Source organism: Uranotaenia lowii, unplaced genomic scaffold, assembly GCF_029784155.1.
Source record: "Uranotaenia lowii strain MFRU-FL unplaced genomic scaffold, ASM2978415v1 HiC_scaffold_13, whole genome shotgun sequence".
NCBI classification, from domain to species: Eukaryota; Metazoa; Arthropoda; class Insecta; order Diptera; family Culicidae; genus Uranotaenia; species Uranotaenia lowii.
This window is the reverse complement of record NW_026597299.1, coordinates 220,546-243,208: the sequence shown is the minus strand read 5'-3', so window position 1 is coordinate 243,208 and position 22,663 is coordinate 220,546. Positions and strand designations below refer to the sequence as shown.

At 41.4% G+C, this 22,663-nt stretch overlaps 2 protein-coding genes across 2 annotated transcripts; both read right to left on the bottom strand.

The window, feature by feature from the left end:
- Positions 1 to 10,393: 10,393 nt before the first annotated feature.
- Positions 10,394 to 12,284, bottom strand: LOC129759246 (uncharacterized). Its single transcript, XM_055756649.1, has 2 exons — positions 11,306 to 12,284; positions 10,394 to 11,259 (listed from the first exon to the last, which is right to left on the bottom strand). Exons 1-2 carry the CDS (start codon positions 12,282 to 12,284, stop codon positions 10,394 to 10,396), a joined length of 1,845 nt encoding a protein of 614 aa, XP_055612624.1.
- Positions 12,285 to 12,293: 9 nt separating this feature from the next.
- On the bottom strand, positions 12,294 to 15,887 carry LOC129759245 (uncharacterized). Its single transcript, XM_055756648.1, has one exon. It carries the CDS (start codon positions 15,885 to 15,887, stop codon positions 12,294 to 12,296), a length of 3,594 nt encoding a protein of 1,197 aa, XP_055612623.1.
- Positions 15,888 to 22,663: the final 6,776 nt, after the last annotated feature.

The window sequence follows — 22,663 nt, the reverse complement described above, 5'->3', positions numbered from 1 at the left end:
ACGCTTCTAAAGGACAGAAATCGCATTTTTAAAGTTGTGATCCCAAATTAAGCTCAGGAATGGCCGAAAAACGCTTCTAAAGGCCAGAAATCGCATTTTAAAGTTGTGATCCCCAAATTAAGCTCAGAATGGCCGAAAAACGCTTCTAAAGGCCAGAAATCGCATTTTAAAGTTGTGATCCCAAATTAAGCTCAGAATGGCCCGAAAAACGCTTCTAAAGGCCAGAAATCGCATTTTAAAGTTGTGATCCCAAATTAAGGCTCAGAATGGCCGAAAAACGCTTCTAAAGGCCAGAAATCGCATTTTAAAGTTGTGATTCCAAATTAAGCTCAGAATGGCCGAAAACGCTTCTAAAGGCCAGAAATCGCATTTTAAAGTTGTGATCCCAAATTAAGCTCAGAATGGCCGAAAAACGCTTCTAAAGGCCAGAAATCGCATTTTAAAGTTGTGATCCCAAATTAAGCTCAGAATGGCCGAAAAACGCTTCTAAAGGCCAGAAAACACATTTTAAGTTGTGATCCAAATTAAGCTCAGAATGGCCGAAAAACGCTTCTAAAGGCCAGAAATCGCATTTTAAAGTTGTGATCCCAAATTAAGCTCAGAATGGCCGAAAAACGCTTCTAAAGGCCAGAAAACACATTTTAAAGTTGTGATCCCAAATTAAGCTCAGAATGGCCGAAAAACGCTTCTAAAGGCCAGAAATCGCATTTAAAGTTGTGATCCCAAATTAAGCTCAGAATGGCCGAAAAACGCTTCTAAAGGCCAGAAATCGCATTTTAAAGTTGTGATCCCAATGGCCGAAAAACGCTTCTAAAGGCCAGAAATCGCATTTTAAAGTTGTGATTCCAAATTAAGTTCAGAATGCCGAAAAACGCTTCTAAAGGCCAGAAATCGCATTTTAAAGTTGTGATCCCAAATTAAGCTCAGAATGGCCGAAAAACGCTTCTAAAGGCCAGAAATCGCATTTAAAGTTGTGATCCAAATTAGGCTCAGAATGGCCGAAAAACGCTTCTAAAGGCCAGAAATCGCATTTTAAAGTTGTGATCCAAATTAAGCTCAGAATGGCCGAAAAACGCTTCTAAAGGCCAGAAATCGCATTTTAAAGTTGTGATTCCAAATTAAGCTCAGAATGGCCGAAAAACGCTTCTAAAGGCCAGAAATCGCATTTTAAAGTTGTGATCCCAAAATTAAGCTCAGATGGCCGAAAAACGCTTCTAAAGGCCAGAAATCGCCATTTTAAAGTTGTGATCCCAAATTAGGCTCAGATGGCCGAAAAACGCTTCTAAAGGCCAGAAATCGCATTTAAAGTTGTGATTCCAAATTAAGCTCAGAATGGCCGAAAACGCTTCTAAAGGCCAGAAATCGCATTTTAAAGTTGTGATCCCAAATTAAACTCAGAATGGCCGAAAAAACGCTTCTAAAGGCCAGAAATCGCATTTTAAAGTTGTGATCCAAATTAGGCTCAGAATGGCCGAAAAAACGCTTCTAAAGGCAGAAATCGCATTTTAAAGTTGTGATCCCAAATTAAGCTCAGAATGGCCGAAAACGCTTCTAAAGGCCAGAAATCGCATTTTAAAGTTGTGATTCCAAATTAAGCTCAGAATGGCCGAAAAACGCTTCTAAAGGCCAGAAATCGCATTTTAAAGTTGTGATCCCAAATTAAGCTCAGAATGGCCGAAAAACGCTTCTAAAGGCCAGAAATCGCATTTTAAAGTTGTGATCCCAAATTAAGCTCAGAATGGCCGAAAAACGCTTCTAAAGGCCAGAAATCGCATTTTAATGTTGTGACCCCAAATTAAGCTCAGAATGGCCGAAAAACGCTTCTAAAGGCCAGAAATCGCATTTTAAAGTTGTGATCCCAAATTAAGCTCAGAATGGCCGAAAAACGCTTCTAAAGGCCAGAAATCGCATTTTAAAGTTGTGATTCCAAATTAAGCTCAGAATGGCCGAAACACGCTTCTAAAGGCCAGAAATCGCATTTTAAAGTTGTGATCCCAAATTAAGCTCAGAATGGCCGAAACACGCTTCTAAAGGCCAGAAATCGCATTTTAAAGTTGTGATCCCAAATTAAGCTCAGAATGGCCGAAAAACGCTTCTAAAGGCCAGAAATCGCATTTTAAAGTTGTGATCCCAAATTAAACTCAGAATGGCCGAAAAACGCTTCTAAAGGCCAGAAATCGCATTTTAAAGTTGTGATCCCAAATTAAGCTCAGAATGGCCGAAAAACGCTTCTAAAGGCCAGAAATCGCATTTTAAAGTTGTGATCCCAAATTAAGCTCAGAATGGCCGAAAAACGCTTCTAAAGGCCAGAAATCGCATTTTAAAGTTGTGATCCCAAATTAAGCTCAGAATGGCCGAAAAACGCTTCTAAAGGCCAGAAATCGCATTTTAAAGTTGTGATCCCAAATTAAGCTCAGAATGGCCGAAAAACGCTTCTAAAGGCCAGAAATCGCATTTTAAAGTTGTGATCCCAAATTAAGCTCAGAATGGCCGAAAAACGCTTCTAAAGGCCAGAAATCGCATTTTAAAGTTGTGATCCCAAATTAAGCTCAGAATGGCCGAAAAACGCTTCTAAAGGCCAGAAATCGCATTTTAAAGTTGTGATCCCAAATTAAGCTCAGAATGGCCGAAAAACGCTTCTAAAGGCCAGAAATCGCATTTTAAAGTTGTGATCCCAAATTAAGCTCAGAATGGCCGAAAAACGCTTCTAAAGGCCAGAAATCGCATTTTAAAGTTGTGATCCCAAATTAAGCTCAGAATGGCCGAAAAACGCTTCTAAAGGCCAGAAATCGCATTTTAAAGTTGTGATTCCAAATTAAGCTCAGAATGGCCGAAACACGCTTCTAAAGGCCAGAAATCGCATTTTAAAGTTGTGATCCCAAATTAAGCTCAGAATGGCCGAAAAACGCTTCTAAAGGCCAGAAATCGCATTTTAAAGTTGTGATCCCAAATTAGGCTCAGAATGGCCGAAAAACGCTTCTAAAGGCCAGAAATCGCATTTTAAAGTTGTGATCCCAAATTAAGCTCAGAATGGCCGAAAAACGCTTCTAAAGGCCAGAAATCGCATTTTAAAGTTGTGATCCCAAATTAAGCTCAGAATGGCCGAAAAACGCTTCTAAAGGCCAGAAATCGCATTTTAAAGTTGTGATCCCAAATTAAGCTCAGAATGGCCGAAAAACGCTTCTAAAGGCCAGAAATCGCATTTTAAAGTTGTGATCCCAAATTAAGCTCAGAATGGCCGAAAAACGCTTCTAAAGGCCAGAAATCGCATTTTAAAGTTGTGATCCCAAATTAAGCTCAGAATGGCCGAAAAACGCTTCTAAAGGCCAGAAATCGCATTTTAAAGTTGTGATCCCAAATTAGGCTCAGAATGGCCGAAAAACGCTTCTAAAGGCCAGAAATCGCATTTTAAAGTTGTGATCCCAAATTAAGCTCAGAATGGCCGAAAAACGCTTCTAAAGGCCAGAAATCGCATTTTAAAGTTGTGATCCCAAATTAAGCTCAGAATGGCCGAAAAACGCTTCTAAAGGCCAGAAATCGCATTTTAAAGTTGTGATCCCAAATTAAGCTCAGAATGGCCGAAAAACGCTTCTAAAGGGCCAGAAATCGCATTTTAAGTTGTGATCCCAAATTAAGCTCAGAATGGCCGAAAAACGCTTCTAAAGGCCAGAAATCGCATTTTAAAGTTGTGATCCCCAATTAAGCTCAGAATGGCCGAAAAACGCTTCTAAAGGCCAGAAATTTCATTTTAAAGTTGTGATCCCAAATTAAGCTCAGAATGGCCGAAAAACGCTTCTAAAGGCCAGAAATCGCATTTTAAAGTTGTGATTCCAAATTAAGCTCAGAATGGCCGAAACACGCTTCTAAAGGCCAGAAATCGCATTTTAAAGTTGTGATCCCAAATTAAGCTCAGAATGGCCGAAAAACGCTTCTAAAGGCCAGAAATCGCATTTTAAAGTTGTGATCCCAAATTAAGCTCAGAATGGCCGAAAAACGCTTCTAAAGGCCAGAAATCGCATTTTAAAGTTGTGATCCCAAATTAAGCTCAGAATGGCCGAAAAACGCTTCTAAAGGCCAGAAATCGCATTTTAAAGTTGTGATCCCAAATTAAGCTCAGAATGGCCGAAAAACGCTTCTAAAGGCCAGAAATCGCATTTTAAAGTTGTGATCCCAAATTAAGCTCAGAATGGCCGAAAAACGCTTCTAAAGGCCAGAAATCGCATTTTAAAGTTGTGATCCCAAATTAAACTCAGAATCGCCGAAAACGCTTCTAAAGGACAGAAATCGCATTTTAAAGTTGTGATCCCAAATTAAGCTCAGAATGGCCGAAAAACGCTTCTAAAGGCCAGAAATCGCATTTTAAAGTTGTGATCCCAAATTAAGCTCAGAATGGCCGAAAAACGCTTCTAAAGGCCAGAAATCGCATTTTAAAGTTGTGATCCCAAATTAAGCTCAGAATGGCCGAAAAACGCTTCTAAAGGCCAGAAATCGCATTTAAAGTTGTGATCCCAAATTAAACTCAGAATCGCCGAAAAACGCTTCTAAAGGCCAGAAATCGCATTTTAAAGTTGTGATCCCAAATTAAGCTCAGAATGGCCGAAAAACGCTTCTAAAGGCCAGAAATCGCATTTTAAAGTTGTGATTCCAAATTAAGCTCAGAATGCCGAAAAACGCTTCTAAAGGCCAGAAATCGCATTTTAAAGTTGTGATCCCAAATTAGGCTCAGAATGGCCGAAAAACGCTTCTAAAGGCCAGAAATCGCATTTAAAGTTGTGATCCCAAATTAAGCTCAGAATGGCCGAAAAACGCTTCTAAAGGCCAGAAATCGCATTTTAAAGTTGTGATCCCAAATTAAGCTCAGAATGGCCGAAAAACGCTTCTAAAGGCCAGAAATCGCATTTTAAAGTTGTGATCCCAAATTAAACTCAGAATCGCCGAAAAACGCTTCTAAAGGACAGAAATCGCATTTTAAAGTTGTGATCCCAAATTAAGCTCAGAATGGCCGAAAAACGCTTCTAAAGGCCAGAAATCGCATTTTAAAGTTGTGATCCCAAATTAAGCTCAGAATGGCCGAAAAACGCTTCTAAAGGCCAGAAATCGCATTTTAAAGTTGTGATCCCAAATTAAGCTCAGAATGGCCGAAAAACGCTTCTAAAGGCCAGAAATCGCATTTTAAAGTTGTGATTCCAAATTAAGCTCAGAATGGCCGAAAAACGCTTCTAAAGGCCAGAAATCGCATTTTAAAGTTGTGATCCCAAATTAAGCTCAGAATTGCCGAAAAACGCTTCTAAAGGCCAGAAATCGCATTTTAAAGTTGTGATCCCAAATTAAGCTCAGAATGGCCGAAAAACGCTTCTAAAGGCCAGAAATCGCATTTTAAAGTTGTGATCCCAAATTAAGCTCAGAATGGCCGAAAAACGCTTCTAAAGGCCAGAAATCGCATTTTAAAGTTGTGATCCCAAATTAAACTCAGAATCGCCGAAAAACGCTTCTAAAGGACAGAAATCGCATTTTAAAGTTGTGATTCCAAATTAAACTCAGAATCGCCGAAAAACGCTTCTAAAGGACAGAAATCGCATTTTAAAGTTGTGATCCCAAATTAAGCTCAGAATGGCCGAAAAACGCTTCTAAAGGCCAGAAATCGCATTTTAAAGTTGTGATCCCAAATTAAGCTCAGAATGGCCGAAAAACGCTTCTAAAGGCCAGAAATCGCATTTTAAAGTTGTGATCCCAAATTAAACTCAGAATCGCCGAAAAACGCTTCTAAAGGACAGAAATCGCATTTTAAAGTTGTGATTCCAAATTAAGCTCAGAATGGCCGAAAAACGCTTCTAAAGGCCAGAAATCGCATTTTAAAGTTGTGATCCCAAATTAAGTTCAGAATGGCCGAAAAACGCTTCTAAAGGCCAGAAATCGCATTTTAAAGTTGTGATCCCAAATTAAGCTCAGAATGGCCGAAAAACGCTTCTAAAGGCCAGAAATCGCATTTTAAAGTTGTGATCCCAAATTAAGCTCAGAATGGCCGAAAAACGCTTCTAAAGGTCAGAAATCGCATTTTAAAGTTGTGATCCCAAATTAAGCTCAGAATGGCCGAAAAACGCTTCTAAAGGCCAGAAATCGCATTTTAAAGTTGTGATCCCAAATTAAGCTCAGAATGGCCGAAAAACGCTTCTAAAGGCCAGAAATCGCATTTTAAAGTTGTGATCCCAAATTAAGCTCAGAATGGCCGAAAAACGCTTCTAAAGGCCAGAAATCGCATTTTAAAGTTGTGATCCCAAATTAAGCTCAGAATGGCCGAAAAACGCTTCTAAAGGCCAGAAATCGCATTTTAAAGTTGTGATCCCAAATTAAGCTCAGAATGGCCGAAAAACGCTTCTAAAGGCCAGAAATCGCATTTTAAAGTTGTGATCCCAAATTAAGCTCAGAATGGCCGAAAAAACGCTTCTAAAGGCCAGAAATCGCATTTTAAAGTTGTGATCCCAAATTAAGCTCAGAATGGCCGAAAAACGCTTCTAAAGGCCAGAAATCGCATTTTAAAGTTGTGATCCCAAATTAAGCTCAGAATGGCCGAAAAACGCTTCTAAAGGCCAGAAATCGCATTTTAAAGTTGTGATCCCAAATTAAGCTCAGAATGGCCGAAAAAACGCTTCTAAAGGCCAGAAATCGCATTTTAAAGTTGTGATCCCAAATTAAGCTCAGAATGGCCGAAAAACGCTTCTAAAGGCCAGAAATCGCATTTTAAAGTTGTGATCCCAAATTAAGCTCAGAATGGCCGAAAAACGCTTCTAAAGGCCAGAAATCGCATTTTAAAGTTGTGATCCCAAATTAAGCTCAGAATGGCCGAAAAACGCTTCTAAAGGCCAGAAATCGCATTTTAAAGTTGTGATCCCAAATTAAGCTCAGAATGGCCGAAAAACGCTTCTAAAGGCCAGAAATCGCATTTTAAAGTTGTGATCCCAAATTAAGCTCAGAATGGCCGAAAAACGCTTCTAAAGGCCAGAAATCGCATTTTAAAGTTGTGATCCCAAATTAAGCTCAGAATGGCCGAAAAACGCTTCTAAAGGCCAGAAATCGCATTTTAAAGTTGTGATCCCAAATTAAGCTCAGAATGGCCGAAAAACGCTTCTAAAGGCCAGAAATCGCATTTTAAAGTTGTGATCCCAAATTAAACTCAGAATCGCCGAAAAACGCTTCTAAAGGACAGAAATCGCATTTTAAAGTTGTGATTCCAAATTAAGCTCAGAATGGCCGAAAAACGCTTCTAAAGGCCAGAAATCGCATTTTAAAGTTGTGATCCCAAATTAAGTTCAGAATGGCCGAAAAACGCTTCTAAAGGCCAGAAATCGCATTTTAAAGTTGTGATCCCAAATTAAGCTCAGAATGGCCGAAAAACGCTTCTAAAGGCCAGAAATCGCATTTTAAAGTTGTGATCCCAAATTAAGCTCAGAATGGCCGAAAAACGCTTCTAAAGGTCAGAAATCGCATTTTAAAGTTGTGATCCCAAATTAAGCTCAGAATGGCCGAAAAAACGCTTCTAAAGGCCAGAAATCGCATTTTAAAGTTGTGATCCCAAATTAAGCTCAGAATGGCCGAAAAACGCTTCTAAAGGCCAGAAATCGCATTTTAAAGTTGTGATCCCAAATTAAGCTCAGAATGGCCGAAAAACGCTTCTAAAGGCCAGAAATCGCATTTTAAAGTTGTGATCCCAAATTAAGCTCAGAATGGCCGAAAAACGCTTCTAAAGGCCAGAAATCGCATTTTAAAGTTGTGATCCCAAATTAAGCTCAGAATGGCCGAAAAACGCTTCTAAAGGCCAGAAATCGCATTTTAAAGTTGTGATCCCAAATTAAGCTCAGAATGGCCGAAAAACGCTTCTAAAGGCCAGAAATCGCATTTTAAAGTTGTGATCCCAAATTAAGCTCAGAATGGCCGAAAAACGCTTCTAAAGGACAGAAATCGCATTTTAAAGTTGTGATCCCAAATTAGGCTCAGAATGGCCGAAAAACGCTTCTAAAGGCCAGAAATCGCATTTTAAAGTTGTGATCCCAAATTAAGCTCAGAATGGCCGAAAAACGCTTCTAAAGGCCAGAAATCGCATTTTAAAGTTGTGATCCCAAATGAGGCTCAGAATGGCCGAAAAACGCTTCTAAAGGCCAGAAATCGCATTTTAAAGTTGTGATCCCAAATTAGGCTCAGAATGGCCGAAAAACGCTTCTAAAGGCCAGAAATCGCATTTTAAAGTTGTGATCCCAAATTAAGCTCAGAATGGCCGAAAAACGCTTCTAAAGGCCAGAAATCGCATTTTAAAGTTGTGATCCCAAATTAAGCTCAGAATGGCCGAAAAACGCTTCTAAAGGCCAGAAACCGCATTTTAAAGTTGTGATCTCAAATTAAGCTCAGAATCGCCGAAAAACGCTTCTAAAGGCCAGAAATCGCATTTTAAAGTTGTGATCCCAAATTAAGCTCAGAATCGCTGAAAAACGCTTCTAAAGGCCAGAAATCGCATTTTAAAGTTGTGATCCCAAATTAAGCTCAGAACGGCCGAAAAACGCTTCTAAAGGCCAGAAATCGCATTTTAAAGTTGTGATCCCAAATTAAGCTCAGAATGACCGAAAAACGCTTCTAAAGGCCAGAAATCGCATTTTAAAGTTGTGATCCCAAATTAAGCTCAGAATGGCCGAAAAACGCTTCTAAAGGCCAGAAATCGCATTTTAAAGTTGTGATCCCAAATTAAGCTTAGAATGGCAGAAAAACGCTTCTAAAGGCCAGAAATCGCATTTTAAAGTTGTGATCCCAAATTAAGCTCAGAATGGCCGAAAAACGCTTCTAAAGGCCAGAAATCGCATTTTAAAGTTGTGATCCCAAATTAAGCTTAGAATGGCCGAAAAACGCTTCTAAAGGCCAGAAATCGCATTTTAAAGTTGTGATCCCAAATTAAGCTTAGAATGGCCGAAAAACGCTTCTAAAGGCCAGAAATCGCATTTTAAAGTTGTGATCCCAAATTAAGCTCAGAATCGCTGAAAAACGCTTCTAAAGGCCAGAAATCGCATTTTAAAGTTGTGATCCCAAATTAAGCTCAGAATGGCCGAAAAACGCTTCTAAAGGCCAGAAATCGCATTTTAAAGTTGTGATCCCAAATTAAGCTCAGAATCGCTGAAAAACGCTTCTAAAGGCCAGAAATCGCATTTTAAAGTTGTGATTCCAAATTAAGCTCAGAATGGCCGAAAAACGCTTCTAAAGGCCAGAAATCGCATTTTAAAGTTGTGATCCCAAATTAAGCTCAGAATGACCGAAAAACGCTTCTAAAGGCCAGAAATCGCATTTTAAAGTTGTGATCCCAAATTAAGCTCAGAATGGCCGAAAAACGCTTCTAAAGGCCAGAAATCGCATTTTAAAGTTGTGATCCCAAATTAAGCTCAGAATGGCCGAAAAACGCTGCTAAAGGCCAGAAATCGCATTTTAAAGTTGTGATCCCAAATTAAGCTCAGAATGGCCGAAAAACGCTGCTAAAGGCCAGAAATCGCATTTTAAAGTTGTGATCCCAAATTAAGCTCAGAATCGCTGAAAAACGCTTCTAAAGGCCAGAAATCGCATTTTAAAGTTGTGATTCCAAATTAAGCTCAGAATGGCCGAAAAACGCTTCTAAAGGCCAGAAATCGCATTTTAGTTGTGATTCCAAATTAAGCTCAGAATGGCCGAAAAACGCTTCTAAAGGCCAGAAATCGCATTTTAAAGTTGTGATCCCAAATTAAGCTCAGAATGGCCGAAAAACGCTTCTAAAGGCCTGTTTGGGTTTTTCTGTAGTCCGTCCTCGACTCAACTGCAAAGGCAATTTATTTAAAATTGAGGTACAACAAAAACAAATTCGGTTACTTACAAATAGTTCCCTTTCTTAACTCGTCTGTACTCGAGTGCTACGTTCCGGCGTTCCGGATACAGATTGCCTAGCGTCTGATAAGATGTTTAGATTAACAAATATTCCAATTCTATACAGAAAAAAACTTACATGGAAACGGGGCAACTTGAGCTGAATCACAGTGTAATTGGCCCTAGAAACCGGAATGTTCAACGAGAACGCTCTTCGTCAACTTCGAGCGACAAATCGCTAGATTTAGGAAAACCTTTCAATTAGTACTGAAGGCGATTATATAAAAAGCTTAAACTTACTTGGAGATATCAGAAACCTAATATTATCCACTACAAATTCGCGAAAAGCTAAAGCACTTGGAACTTAGTAAACGTTTGCAAAACACGTTGTGACGAGATCCCGAAATCCAATAAAAATACGTTATTTTTCGTCTGACGTTTACCGCTTTTTTCCTACACGCTCAAACTGGAAACCCAATCTGTGGGCTATAATCCCACGCAACACCCCCGCCCGTAACACCTTACGCTAGTAGGTTTTACCTGTCACATCTAGATCTAACAGTGCTACCTTGGCAACTCCTCGCTGTAATACACCTGAGCTAGTTTCTACGTCTACTCTCCTAACTTGCCCATCAGATCCTGGATAAGAACGGCTTACACGCCCTCGTAACCATCCGTTCCTCACGGTCTCGTCCACGATTACAACAAGGTCTCCTTCCTGCAACGGTCGAACATCATGGTACCATTTGGTCCGCCTTGCTATTGTTGGTAGATAGCCCTCGATCCAGCGTTTCCAAAATTGATTTAAAATTTCTTCCATCGTTCTCCAATTAGCTTTCAGGTTACTCGTCGAACCAATTTCCACCTTCGGTGCACAGGAACCACTCGATGTCATAAGCAGGAAACAATTAGGAGTAAGTACAGGATCATTCGGAGAGTCCAGTGGCACAAATGTAAGAGGATGCGAATTGACGATGATCTCGACCTCAGCCAGAAACGTTAAGAGTTCTTCGTCGTCTAATCGATTCCGTGGTGCAACTACCTTAAAGGCATCCTTCACTGAACGGACTTTTCTTTCCCACACCCCACCCATGTGGGGGGTGGAAGGCGGGTTGAAGTGCCACTCGGTTTCTGCGTTGGTGAACGTTCTGGCGGCCTCCTTATTGATGGCTTTCATCTGCATTGCGAGCTCGTTGGCAGCACCTCGAAAATTCGTGCCATTGTCGCTAAAGATATGCTGTGGCGGTCCTCTCTTGGCGACGAAGCGACGAATGGCTCGGATGCACGATTCGGTTGACAATGAGTGAGCGACTTCTAAATGGATGGCGCGTACTGTCAAGCACGTGAACAGACACACCCAACGTTTGACATTACTACGACCACGCTTGACTACTAAGGGTCCGAAGTAATCGACCCCGGTGAACGTAAAAGGCCGTACATATGGACGAATTCGGGGGTGAGGTAGCGGGGCCATTTTTGGTACAGCTGGCTGGCTTGGCCCGATAAACTCTGCACCACATACATTTTCTGACCACGGATTTCACAAGAGTACGAAGGTTTTGCACATAGAACTTTTGTTGTATTTCATTCAGGACTGTTTGTGAATTGGCATGTCCGAAGCGTTGATGATACTTCATCAGAAGTAGCTCCGTAACATGGTGGCTCTTCGGCAAAATTATCGGATTACGAAAGTTGTACGGATAGTAGAGCGCGTCCGAACCAATTCTGCTTTCGGCTCTCAAAATACCTTCTGGGTCTAGGATCGGGTTGAGTTTTAAAATAGGACTTGATCTCAACAATCGTTTGCGCTTCTCAAAAGGAAGATACATGTTCTTTCGCAAAATCATGAGTTCATCGCCGAATTCTTGTTCTTGAACCATTTTCCACAAGGAAACCTCAGCTGACTCGAAATCCTTTTGCTCGAGCGATACAGATAGTATGGTACTCTCAGTTCTATTTTTGGTTCGACAGCGATGGTAAAAATGAAACAAATAGGCTATGTGCTTGACGAGCTTGTCGAATTGTGAGAAGGTAGTGTATGGGATAAGGGGTTGATCTATTTCTCGATGCACACATACCTTCTTAACCTCTTCGGTTGGTTCCGGCAGATTCAACTTACGTGACGGCCATTCGGATTCTGGTAGGTATAAAAATTCGGGCCCTTTGAACCACTGGTTGTCCGGATCGAGATTGGGACCACTGCCCCACTTTGTCGCAGCATCCGCAACGTTCAGCTTTGACGCTATCCAGCGCCACTCGTCGACTTGAGTTTTCGATAAGATTTCACCAACTCTGAATCCTACATACTGCCGGTACTTTCGTGGGTCGGCATGAAGCCACGAAATCACTACGGATGAATCGGTCCAAAAATATCGCTTGCATATCTTCAACCGGTGACTGTCTACATTGGACTCCATTAGTCGCGCTCAAATGACTGCACCATTCAACTCGTTCCGAGGAATCGACTGTGGTCGAAGTGAGGTAACTTTCGCCTTCGAAGCTACTAGACAGCATCTCGGGGATCCTCGATCGACGATTCTAAAAAATGCCACACAAGCGTAAGCTGTCTCGCTTGCATCTGTGAAGATGTGCAGTTGCAGAGAATCATAGCTAATAGGATCGTAGTTCGGGAAATAACATCTTGGAATCGTCACCTTCGCTAAGTCGGGAAGCACTCCTATCCAGCGCTTCCAGTTTTCGAAATCCGTCAACCGGATAGACTCGTCCCAATTCACACCTGACCTCCATATATCCTGCATGAGGATTTTTCCGTGGATGGTGAAGGCTGCGATTATTCCCAGGGGGTCGAAAAGGCTCATTACCACCTGAAGAACTTGACGTTTGGTGGGAATGATGTGTCCGGTTAGCAGTGTCTGAAGATCATCACGAAATACATTTTCAAATACGAAGACGTCTGGGCTTGGCCGCCAAACCATCCCAAGAACTCGATCCGTTGCTGTCATTCTATCCACAGAAAAACGTTTCGTGGAGTTTTCGCTTTCGTTGCTGATCTCTCGAAGAACTTCGATGGAATTCGATTGCCACGTCGGGATTTGGAAGCCAGCTGCACCGTTTATTGTGACCACTCCTTGCGCAATTTCGACAGCTTCTCTCGCTGAATCTCTGCTATCGAGAAAGTCGTCGACATACGTGCCTTCTACGATGGCGGCTGCTGCTTCTGGATAACGGTCACGATGTTCGGAGGCGTTCAGATTCTTCGCATATTGAGCGGAACAGGGAGAACACGTCGCTCCAAACGTGGCCACATCCATAATGTAGACATCAGGAGGTGCTTTCGGATCGGTACGCCACAAAAAACGCTGGAATTGCTTGTCTTCACCACGAATCAAAATCTGGTGAAACATCTGGCGGATGTCACCTGCAATTGCGTACTGCCTCTCACGAAATCGGCAAAGAACATTCAGCAAGGGCGTCAGGAGGTCAGGCCCCTTGAGGAGCATTGAATTGAGTGATGTTCCATTCACTGACGCAGCGGCGTCCCAGACGACCCTGACTTTGCCAGGCTTTCTGGGGTTCTGGACGACACCAATGGGCAAGTACCACACCTTGTTCGGATCCCGTTCTCGGAGTTCATTTTCGGTTGCCTTATGTGCGTAGCCAAGTTTCTGGTATTCTTCGATCTGTTGATTCACGTTTTCCTTCAATGCTGGATCATTTGAAAGACGTCTCTCCAGGCATTGTAAGCGACGTTCGGCCATCGAGTAACTGAGTGGGAAACTCACATCGTCGAATTTCCAGAGGAGACCAGTTTCGTATTTCCCGGACGGAGTGCGCTTTGTAGTTTCTTGCAAGACTCTTCGGGCACGTTGATCTTCGCTGGTTTCTGGCGGAGCATGTTCGGCAATGCCCATACTTTCGGCTGCTAGATACTCTCTGACAAGATCGTGTAATTCGTCGTCTTTGCTGCACTTGCAGGTGTGGACCATGGTTCGGGCGAGATTATTCGTAGCACTCTGTCCACCGAAAATAACCCAGCCTAATCTCGTCTTGGTTGCCACGGGTTCACCAGCACTTCTCTCTCTTCTTTTCAGCGTTAACTTCAGTCTTGCATGGTCGACTCCAATCAATATTTTGGGAGTAACATCGGTATAGCTGCAAATCGGTAAACCACGAAGATGGGGGAAATCTTTTGCCAATTGGTCGTAGTTCAACGGCTGCTTCGGTAATCCCAAATCTGGAACGGTGCGCACATTCGTCAGGGCATGTCTTTCTTCACTTTTCGGCTTGGATATCGTCAGCTGCACGACACGAGAAGAATCTTCATTCCGTGATACGCTACCTGTCCACTCTATGCATAGAGGTCTTTCTACTCCGTCTAGGCCCAGTTCATCGGCGACTTTGCTTTCGATGAGAGTCAAGTCGGACCCATCATCGAGAAATGCGTGGACCAATAAAGACTTGCCGTTCCCATGTAGCATAACCGGTATGATTTTGAAAAGCGTGGAATTTTGTTTGTGTCGATGTGTTGTTACAATTCCGGATGCACCATACGAGGTGGATGGCGATGGCTTACAATGGAGCAACATATGGTGCATTTCCTGACAACCGTCCACACCGCAGGGTTGTCTCGTTCGACACGGCCACTTGCCGTGTGGTGCCAAGCATCGTCGACACAGTTGTTTCTCCTGCACTACTTTCAGACGATCGTCCAACGAAGATTTCTTGAATCTCTCGCAGTCGCGGACCCTGTGGCCCTTCCTATCGCACGCTAAACAGGGTCTGGGATCTCCTTTCTGCTTCGGCAAAGTGTTCTCCGTTTTCGAGAAAACCTCCTGATGAGTATTGAGAAAGCCTGTTTCTTTTTCTTTGCGGGTTCCTCTTCGAATTTGACCATCCATTGCGAGGTCAGCTGGTGGAGTGACTTTGCATGCAGCGGTTCTGAGCGATGACACATAATTGCAGAAATCCCTTAGCGACGGCTCCGGAACGTTTTCTAGGAGTTTTCCCCACTCAAGGCGTAAACTTGGAGGCAATTTAAACACCAGTTCGGAAAGGAGCTCCGGATTAGTCAGGTGGGACTGTAAACGAGCGGCTTCAATGTACGTCACCAAATTCCTCACTTCGCGTCCGAAACTAACGAGAGTTTCCAATTTGTTTGCATTTGGCAGACTGCCACGGCGAATTTTAGACAGCATACAATGTATCAATTGATCGGGTCGGCCACACTCTTCCCTGAGGGTAGCAATAATTTCTGGAACCGCTGATGGAATTGTGAGCAGGTTCAGAACTTTTTCTCTCGCACTTCCTACCAGGCACTTTTGAAGGCGAACCAGGTTCTCGTCTGGTTGAATTCCGCACATGGCCGTGGTCGATTCGAAAGTGCTAAGGAACACCGGCCATTCTAATGGATCACCCGAAAATCTGGGTAAATCCCGGGATACGACGTGCCTTGCTGCGAGTTGCTGGGCATTGAGCAGTACAGGCTGCTGCTGAACGAGTTGATTGTTGAGCAGAGGTGGAGAATTTGGAGGGGGATTATTTTCTCGACACCACGAACCTCCGGAAACATCTACCGGCTCTGATAGTTCTGCATAAGAAAATCTCGGCTGGGGATTTTGATCCACTGTCATACTGAATGGATGCGACGATCGACGCTGAACATCAGAATTTGGCCAACAATTCCGGGAAAAACTAGACTCCCTTGTGCCCAGTACTGCTGGGGGAAGTTTAGCGTAACCTATGCTGCCTTTCTTGTTAGTTGCTGCCTCTGGTCGCCTTCCTTGGACTATTCGTGAATCTTCCGGTCTACAATATTCCTCCTCTATCGCTGGCAGCTGTAAGATTTTCGGCACCGCACCAGTATGTACCGGGGCCGCTACAGGAGTGGATGAAGCCAACAGGTTTTCATTACCGATGTCCTGACTTTGGATCCACTTTTCGGTCAGCTGCTCCCTGTCGTAGCTGCAATCCAAATTTTTCTTTCGAATCTCCAGATGCGGAAACACATCACTTCGGACCAAATCTCGTTGAAAGACTGACTCACCAGATTCAACCGTCATCCAATTCCCCCCAAAACTTCTTCCATCCTCTTTTATTAATGTAGTAGTGATTGTTTTTAAAAATTCTTCTAGCTCACCACTACATGCATTGAATGTCACGCTCTATCAACACAGTGTGTTTCATTACCACAGTTTATTTTAAACGTTTATCTGCTATCAAAGTATGTGTCGTTAAAAGCATACACATATTTTGCGTACCAAGAATGTTAAGTTCGTTCACTGTTACCATTTCCTAGAATCTATCTACCACATTCGCCTACTACTCTACTCTTAAATTTCATAAAGTGGTAAACAAGAATAGTTTCAAAGTGGGTAGAACAAGCATCCTTATGACATGATTTTATTTCTGTCAACGATGTTCAATGGGCAGTGGGTGTAAGGGTTTTCATCTATTTGTAAGAGAATTATTCCCACATACTTAATTTTTAAATAATATTTATCGATAACGTTTTTTTTAATCACCATTCAAGGACTGCTTAAAAATATAAATCATCAGTCTTATAAAATTTCATTGAACATTAAGCTTCTTCTTATTAATGGAACTATAATAAAGCACTTCATAAACGGATCAAATGTTTCTGACCGGATTATCTCGTACTTGGTAATTTTCGTCCCTCGAAAATGCTTTTTTTAAATAATTCATTGCAAAATTCAATCATCGTTCTTCAGTGTTTCCTTATTCAAAATATTATCGCACTTAATATTGATCCCAAAATTTCATTTTTAACTATTTTTTTCCTTTTTTTTAAATATACTTTAACACAAGAAAATTGTTTCATGTTTTTTTCTTGATAGATTTTATTAGCTTAATCAGTTCGATTATATCCCAATACCAATTTTATTTTGCGTTCTATGCTTAACAGAAAATTAAGTTTGAGTTAAAAGGTGTTTAGAAAACAAATTTTAATTAATTTTTTTTTGACTATTAGTGGTAATTTGTATATGTTTAGAATTAGGCATTAATGTTTTTTTAACACAGCATGATCCACTTATTTGTCACATATAAGGTCATCATACAATTTTTCATTTATTTTTTCCCTCACACATTTTTTCCATATGGGCTTCACCAGCTTTTTTCACAGAGAATTTCAATACGGTTTTTGTTTCAATTTCTGCTACCCAGAAATTTTTTTTTCAGTCATGTTACTTTAGCATAAATTTCTTTTTCTTTTAATAGGGTCGTACCACCCTTTCGTTTTTTTTGTGGATGCTACCACCCAACCACTTCAATTTTCCTTCTTGGGTACTGACATCCCATCATCTTTTTTTTTAACAGGCGGACTACTAACACTTACAATATCATTTTTTCTACCGAGCTCTGACACCCTGTTATTTTTCAATTATATTTTATTGTTAGATTAAAATTGTTTTTTTACACCATTCGAATATTTTTTCAGCTATTTCCATTCTAGGGTCTAGGGCCACCCCATCATCATGCATTTATTTTTGCGTCTTACCACCGAACATTGACATTTTTTTACCGGGTACTGCCACCCTCTTCTAATTATTTGCCTGGGCTCTGCCACCCAGCGATTTTTTTTCTTTTTAAGGGTACTGCCACCCTAACAACATTTTTCATTTGACTGGGTACTGCCACCCAACAATGTTTTTTTTCTTTTGGGTCCTGCCACCCTATCAATATTTTACAGCATGGGTACTGCCACCCTGCATTTTAATTTTCATTTTTGGGTCCTGTCACCCATGATCATTCTTTTTTTTTTGTTCGGGTACTGCCACCCAACAGTTTTCATTTAGCGCTTCTAGGTACTGCCACCCGATCACACACAGCATATTCTTTTCAAAAAAACTCTTCTGAAAAGTGATACCGCCACAAAAATGGCTAAAAATTATGTTCACCGTCATCGTTCTCAAATTATCCTATTTTAGATTCACTTCATACTCACCATTTTGTATGTTATCAAAATCTGATCCTCATTCAGGTTATGTTGTTCCGGGAGCGAAGACCACGCCATTGTCGTAGCTGCAATCCAAATTTTTCTTTCGAATCTCCAGATGCGGAAACACATCACTTCGGACCAAATCTCGTTGAAAGACCGACTCACCAGATTCAACCGTCATCCAATTCCCCCCAAAACTTCTTCCATCCTCTTTTATTAATGTAGTAGTGATTGTTTTTAAAAATTCTTCTAGCTCACCACTACATGCATTGAATGTCACGCTCTATCAACACAGTGTGTTTCATTACCACAGTTTATTTTAAACGTTTATCTGCTATCAAAGTATGTGTCGTTAAAAGCATACACATATTTTGCGTACCAAGAATGTTAAGTTCGTTCACTGTTACCATTTCCTAGAATCTATCTACCACACTCCCGTGACTCGAAACTACGTTCGCTTCCTGCCTGAGATTCTTCGCCCAGCAATTCCAATTGTAGTTGGTGCTTTTCCGCCAGATAGAAGCGATCTTTTTCGGCTTGTTCTGCTAGGAGTAATCGATCCTTCTCTGCTTGCTCTGCCTTTTCTTTCCTCAATCTATCTTCCAACTGTTTTTGCTCCTCCAGCTGTTGCAACCGGAGCCGGGCCAGCGAAGATGTTGAATGTTTTGAGGAAGTGGATCGCATTGTATGGAACGAAGAAGTATTCGTTTTCCTGGATTTTCCGGTACATTGGGCACAACGGAACGATTTGTCGGCAATAGAGGCATTTACTCCGGCGCAATTATAATGCCACCACTGGGAGCACTCGTCACATGCCACCATATCCTGGATTTCATCCGGCTGCGTGCATCCTATGCAATTATGCTGGGATGAAATTTGCAGGTTATGTTGATTGGAATCCGTAGCACTCATTCCGCAGGTTATTTTTGAGCTTGTTTGGGTTTTTCTGTAGTCCGTCCTCGACTCAACTGCAAAGGCAATTTATTTAAAATTGAGGTACAACAAAAACAAATTCGGTTACTTACAAATAGTTCCCTTTCTTAACTCGTCTGTACTCGAGTGCTACGTTCCGGCGTTCCGGATACAGATTGCCTAGCGTCTGATAAGATGTTTAGATTAACAAATATTCCAATTCTATACAGAAAAAAACTTACATGGAAACGGGGCAACTTGAGCTGAATCACAGTGTAATTGGCCCTAGAAACCGGAATGTTCAACGAGAACGCTCTTCGTCAACTTCGAGCGACAAATCGCTAGATTTAGGAAAACCTTTCAATTAGTACTGAAGGCGATTATATAAAAAGCTTAAACTTACTTGGAGATATCAGAAACCTAATATTATCCACTACAAATTCGCGAAAAGCTAAAGCACTTGGAACTTAGTAAACGTTTGCAAAACACGTTGTGACGAGATCCCGAAATCCAATAAAAATACGTTATTTTTCGTCTGACGTTTACCGCTTTTTTCCTACACGCTCAAACTGGAAACCCAATCTGTGGGCTATAATCCCACGCAACAGGCCAGAAATCGCATTTTAAAGTTGTGATCCCAAATTAAGCTCAGAATGGCCGAAAAACGCTTCTAAAGGCCAGAAATCGCATTTTAAAGTTGTGATCCCAAATTAAGCTTAGAATGGCCGAAAAACGCTTCTAAAGGCCAGAAATCGCATTTTAAAGTTGTGATCCCAAATTAAGCTCAGAATCGCTGAAAAACGCTTCTAAAGGCCAGAAATCGCATTTTAAAGTTGTGATCCCAAATTAAGCTCAGAATGGCCGAAAAACGCTTCTAAAGGCCAGAAATCGCATTTTAAAGTTGTGATCCCAAATTAAGCTTAGAATGGCCGAAAAACGCTTCTAAAGGCCAGAAATCGCATTTTAAAGTTGTGATCCCAAATTAAGCTCAGAATGGCCGAAAAACGCTTCTAAAGGCCAGAAATCGCATTTTAAAGTTGTGATCCCAAATTAAGCTCAGAATGGCCGAAAAACGCTGCTAAAGGCCAGAAATCGCATTTTAATGTTGTGATCCCAAATTAAGCTTAGAATGGCCGAAAAACGCTTCTAAAGGCCAGAAATCGCATTTTAAAGTTGTGATCCCAAATTAAGCTTAGAATGGCCGAAGAACGCTTCTAAAGGCCAGAAATCGCATTTTGAAGTTGTGATCCCAAATTAAGCTCAGAATGTATGTATGTATGTAGAAAATCCACCATGGGTGCACGGATTCACCGCAGTTTCGCCAACGTATGCGCTAACTTGCATCCTTTAGATTTTTGGTTCGGCCAATCTTCAATGCAAATTACCACATACCCGACACCATGGCTTCGTGTGAACTGTCATGAAATGAAAATGTTTCGTGTAGGTGTATGTCTTATTTGTAGAACGAGCAAACAGTTTCGCAACCGTATAAAATTCATAACATATTTAGAGTTAAGAATCTACGACAGGTATTCCGCATACGTGTAGATACCTGCCCAGCTGGCAACTGTTTGTACGTTCTTATATAATATATTCTTTAAATGCAATAATTGAACATATAGTGAAATAATCGTACCTTCTTACCAATCTTACCTCAAGACACTTGAAGCTTACCTATATCCATACTGATTTCCACCTGATCTAAAACACTGTTGTGCCATGAAACCAATACGCATTTCTTCTTCAGCACACGTTCAAACTCTGAATTCTTCTCTTGATACTTAGGGTACGTCCACCATTCAAACAGGCATGCACGCACTCCCGCCAAACGCGATATTATAAAGGACAAATTAGGCTTTCCGCACCACGCGCAACACAAACTCTACGAGCTAGTTATTAACAACCGAATTGCAGTAACGACCGGAGTAACCATGCATTCAAGAAAACCTCGCCCCGCCTGGCTCTTTGGAAGCGATTGAACATTGCTCTTCTAATCGCATTTTGACCTCTACGTCATAGTAGGCCGTAAGCGTGTCACATCATATTTTCACTTCGTATCATTAATTTATTTACAACCAGCTTCAGATACTTTCCAACTACCACCAGTCGCGTATTTTGTCGCATCACAGCAAGCTGTTCGGAAATTCAAAACTGCTTGTAAATTTCGGGCACCTCTCCGCTTAAGATTCTCTCTTTACGTAGTTTCCGTAGCCATGATTCTTCTTAAGCCATACATATTTTGCCGTGGGCAATTTTTCTTTCAAATTTTCTATATAATTTATTAATGTCACCAATTTATAGCTATGCAAGTCCGCCAGGGCGTCGGGCCTCGGGAATTGTCCACTCGAGCTTATGCGGGGAAAATGCCTTACCTTTAGTTTGGGGTTGATCCGAGGAAGCTGCCGTAGTTAGCGGTGGTGTTCACTAGACTGGCGAGGCTTGGGCATTGACGTGCAAGCCCGTGTTGCCAAGAATCATTATGCGACCACACATCCTCCTTCTTCCCTAAAGAAATTTGCAAAGGATAAAACTGACTATTTGTTCGGTTTCTTTACTTTTTTTCGATAATAATTTAGTTTTATTGATTTATTTTTTTTTTAGGTGTATTGTTAATAACTTCCGAAATACCATAATAAACTTTCAATAAAAAATGAACATTTTTTCCCAGTGTTTCGCAGTACCACAGTTGACCAAAACATTCTTGCTGTTTTCCCTCTTATCTCTTTCGCCATCAAAGGGTGCGGCGACCAAAACAAAAACAAACAAAGGATTGCAAATTTTAACTAAACGTATCATGGTAAGATGTTGAAATATTTTTATGATTTTTTCATTTATTTTAGGTTTATTTTAACTGGACATCCGGATCTTATGATTCGTTTACGGTGTGCATGTCGTAAACGTAGTTTTGAAGAAAAACTGAAGGCTGTTTAACTCTTGTGGATCGACGGACATTATCGGTTGGAGAAATTGCTGGAGTTTTCTCATGTTGCTCAACTATAGAATGCTGTTGATCGCCTGCATTATCGGATGTGCTTTTAATCTGCCTCCAAACGTGAACCTTCTTGGTCTGGGAAACGTGCCGTTTAAGGAGTTGTCCAGCTTCATCATTCAGTAAGAGATTGCCATGATTTTCCTTCAGAACGGTGAATTTCCGAGGATCGAAACGTGAATCTCCTTTAGCTCGTGTGTGGCGTTCTACTATGACGGTATCTCCGGGTTTTATACGACATGAGCGAGCGCCGCGTTTTTTATCCTCTCGTTCCTTAGCTGTAAGCTTAGACATTCGGTCCCTAGAGTTTAATAAGTCGTCATCTATTTGAACTTTACCGCGACATATTAACGGAAGATTACGCTTTATTTTCCTACCCATCATAACTTCTTCGGGCGGAACTTTAGTTACAGAATGGGAGGCAGCGTTGTAAGCTCGCACAGCAGCGTTAAGTTCCTCTACATAGTTAGTTCCTTTCGTATGTGCTGCTGCCATTGCTTTATTTACCAGCTTCATACAACTCTCTGCTAGGCCATTTTGCTGAGGATGCAGGGGCGTAGAATACAAAACGTTTATTCCGCGTTCTTTGCAATACTCCTGATAATCGTCGCCGTTGAATGGAGGTCCGTTATCAGACTTAATATTCTGTGGGAAACCTTCCTTTTCAAAAACGTCGTCTAATATTTTCCGAGTATTTTCAAAACTCGTTGATTTTACGGGTCGCGCGATTATATATCTAGAGCGGTAATCAATAATGACCAGAATAGAACTACCGCCAAATTTCTGATAAGGTCCATTGAAGTCCAAGGCCAACGTTTCCCAAACCGTTTTGGGTGAAAATGTTCGTTGCATTGGTGTGGTTTTTTCAGGTTTACCGTTAGTTGCACAAATTTGGCAAGACTCCACCCAAGATTCCGCATCTTTGGACATACCTGGCCACCACACGCGTTGCCTCAGAATGCTTTTCTGTTTAGCTG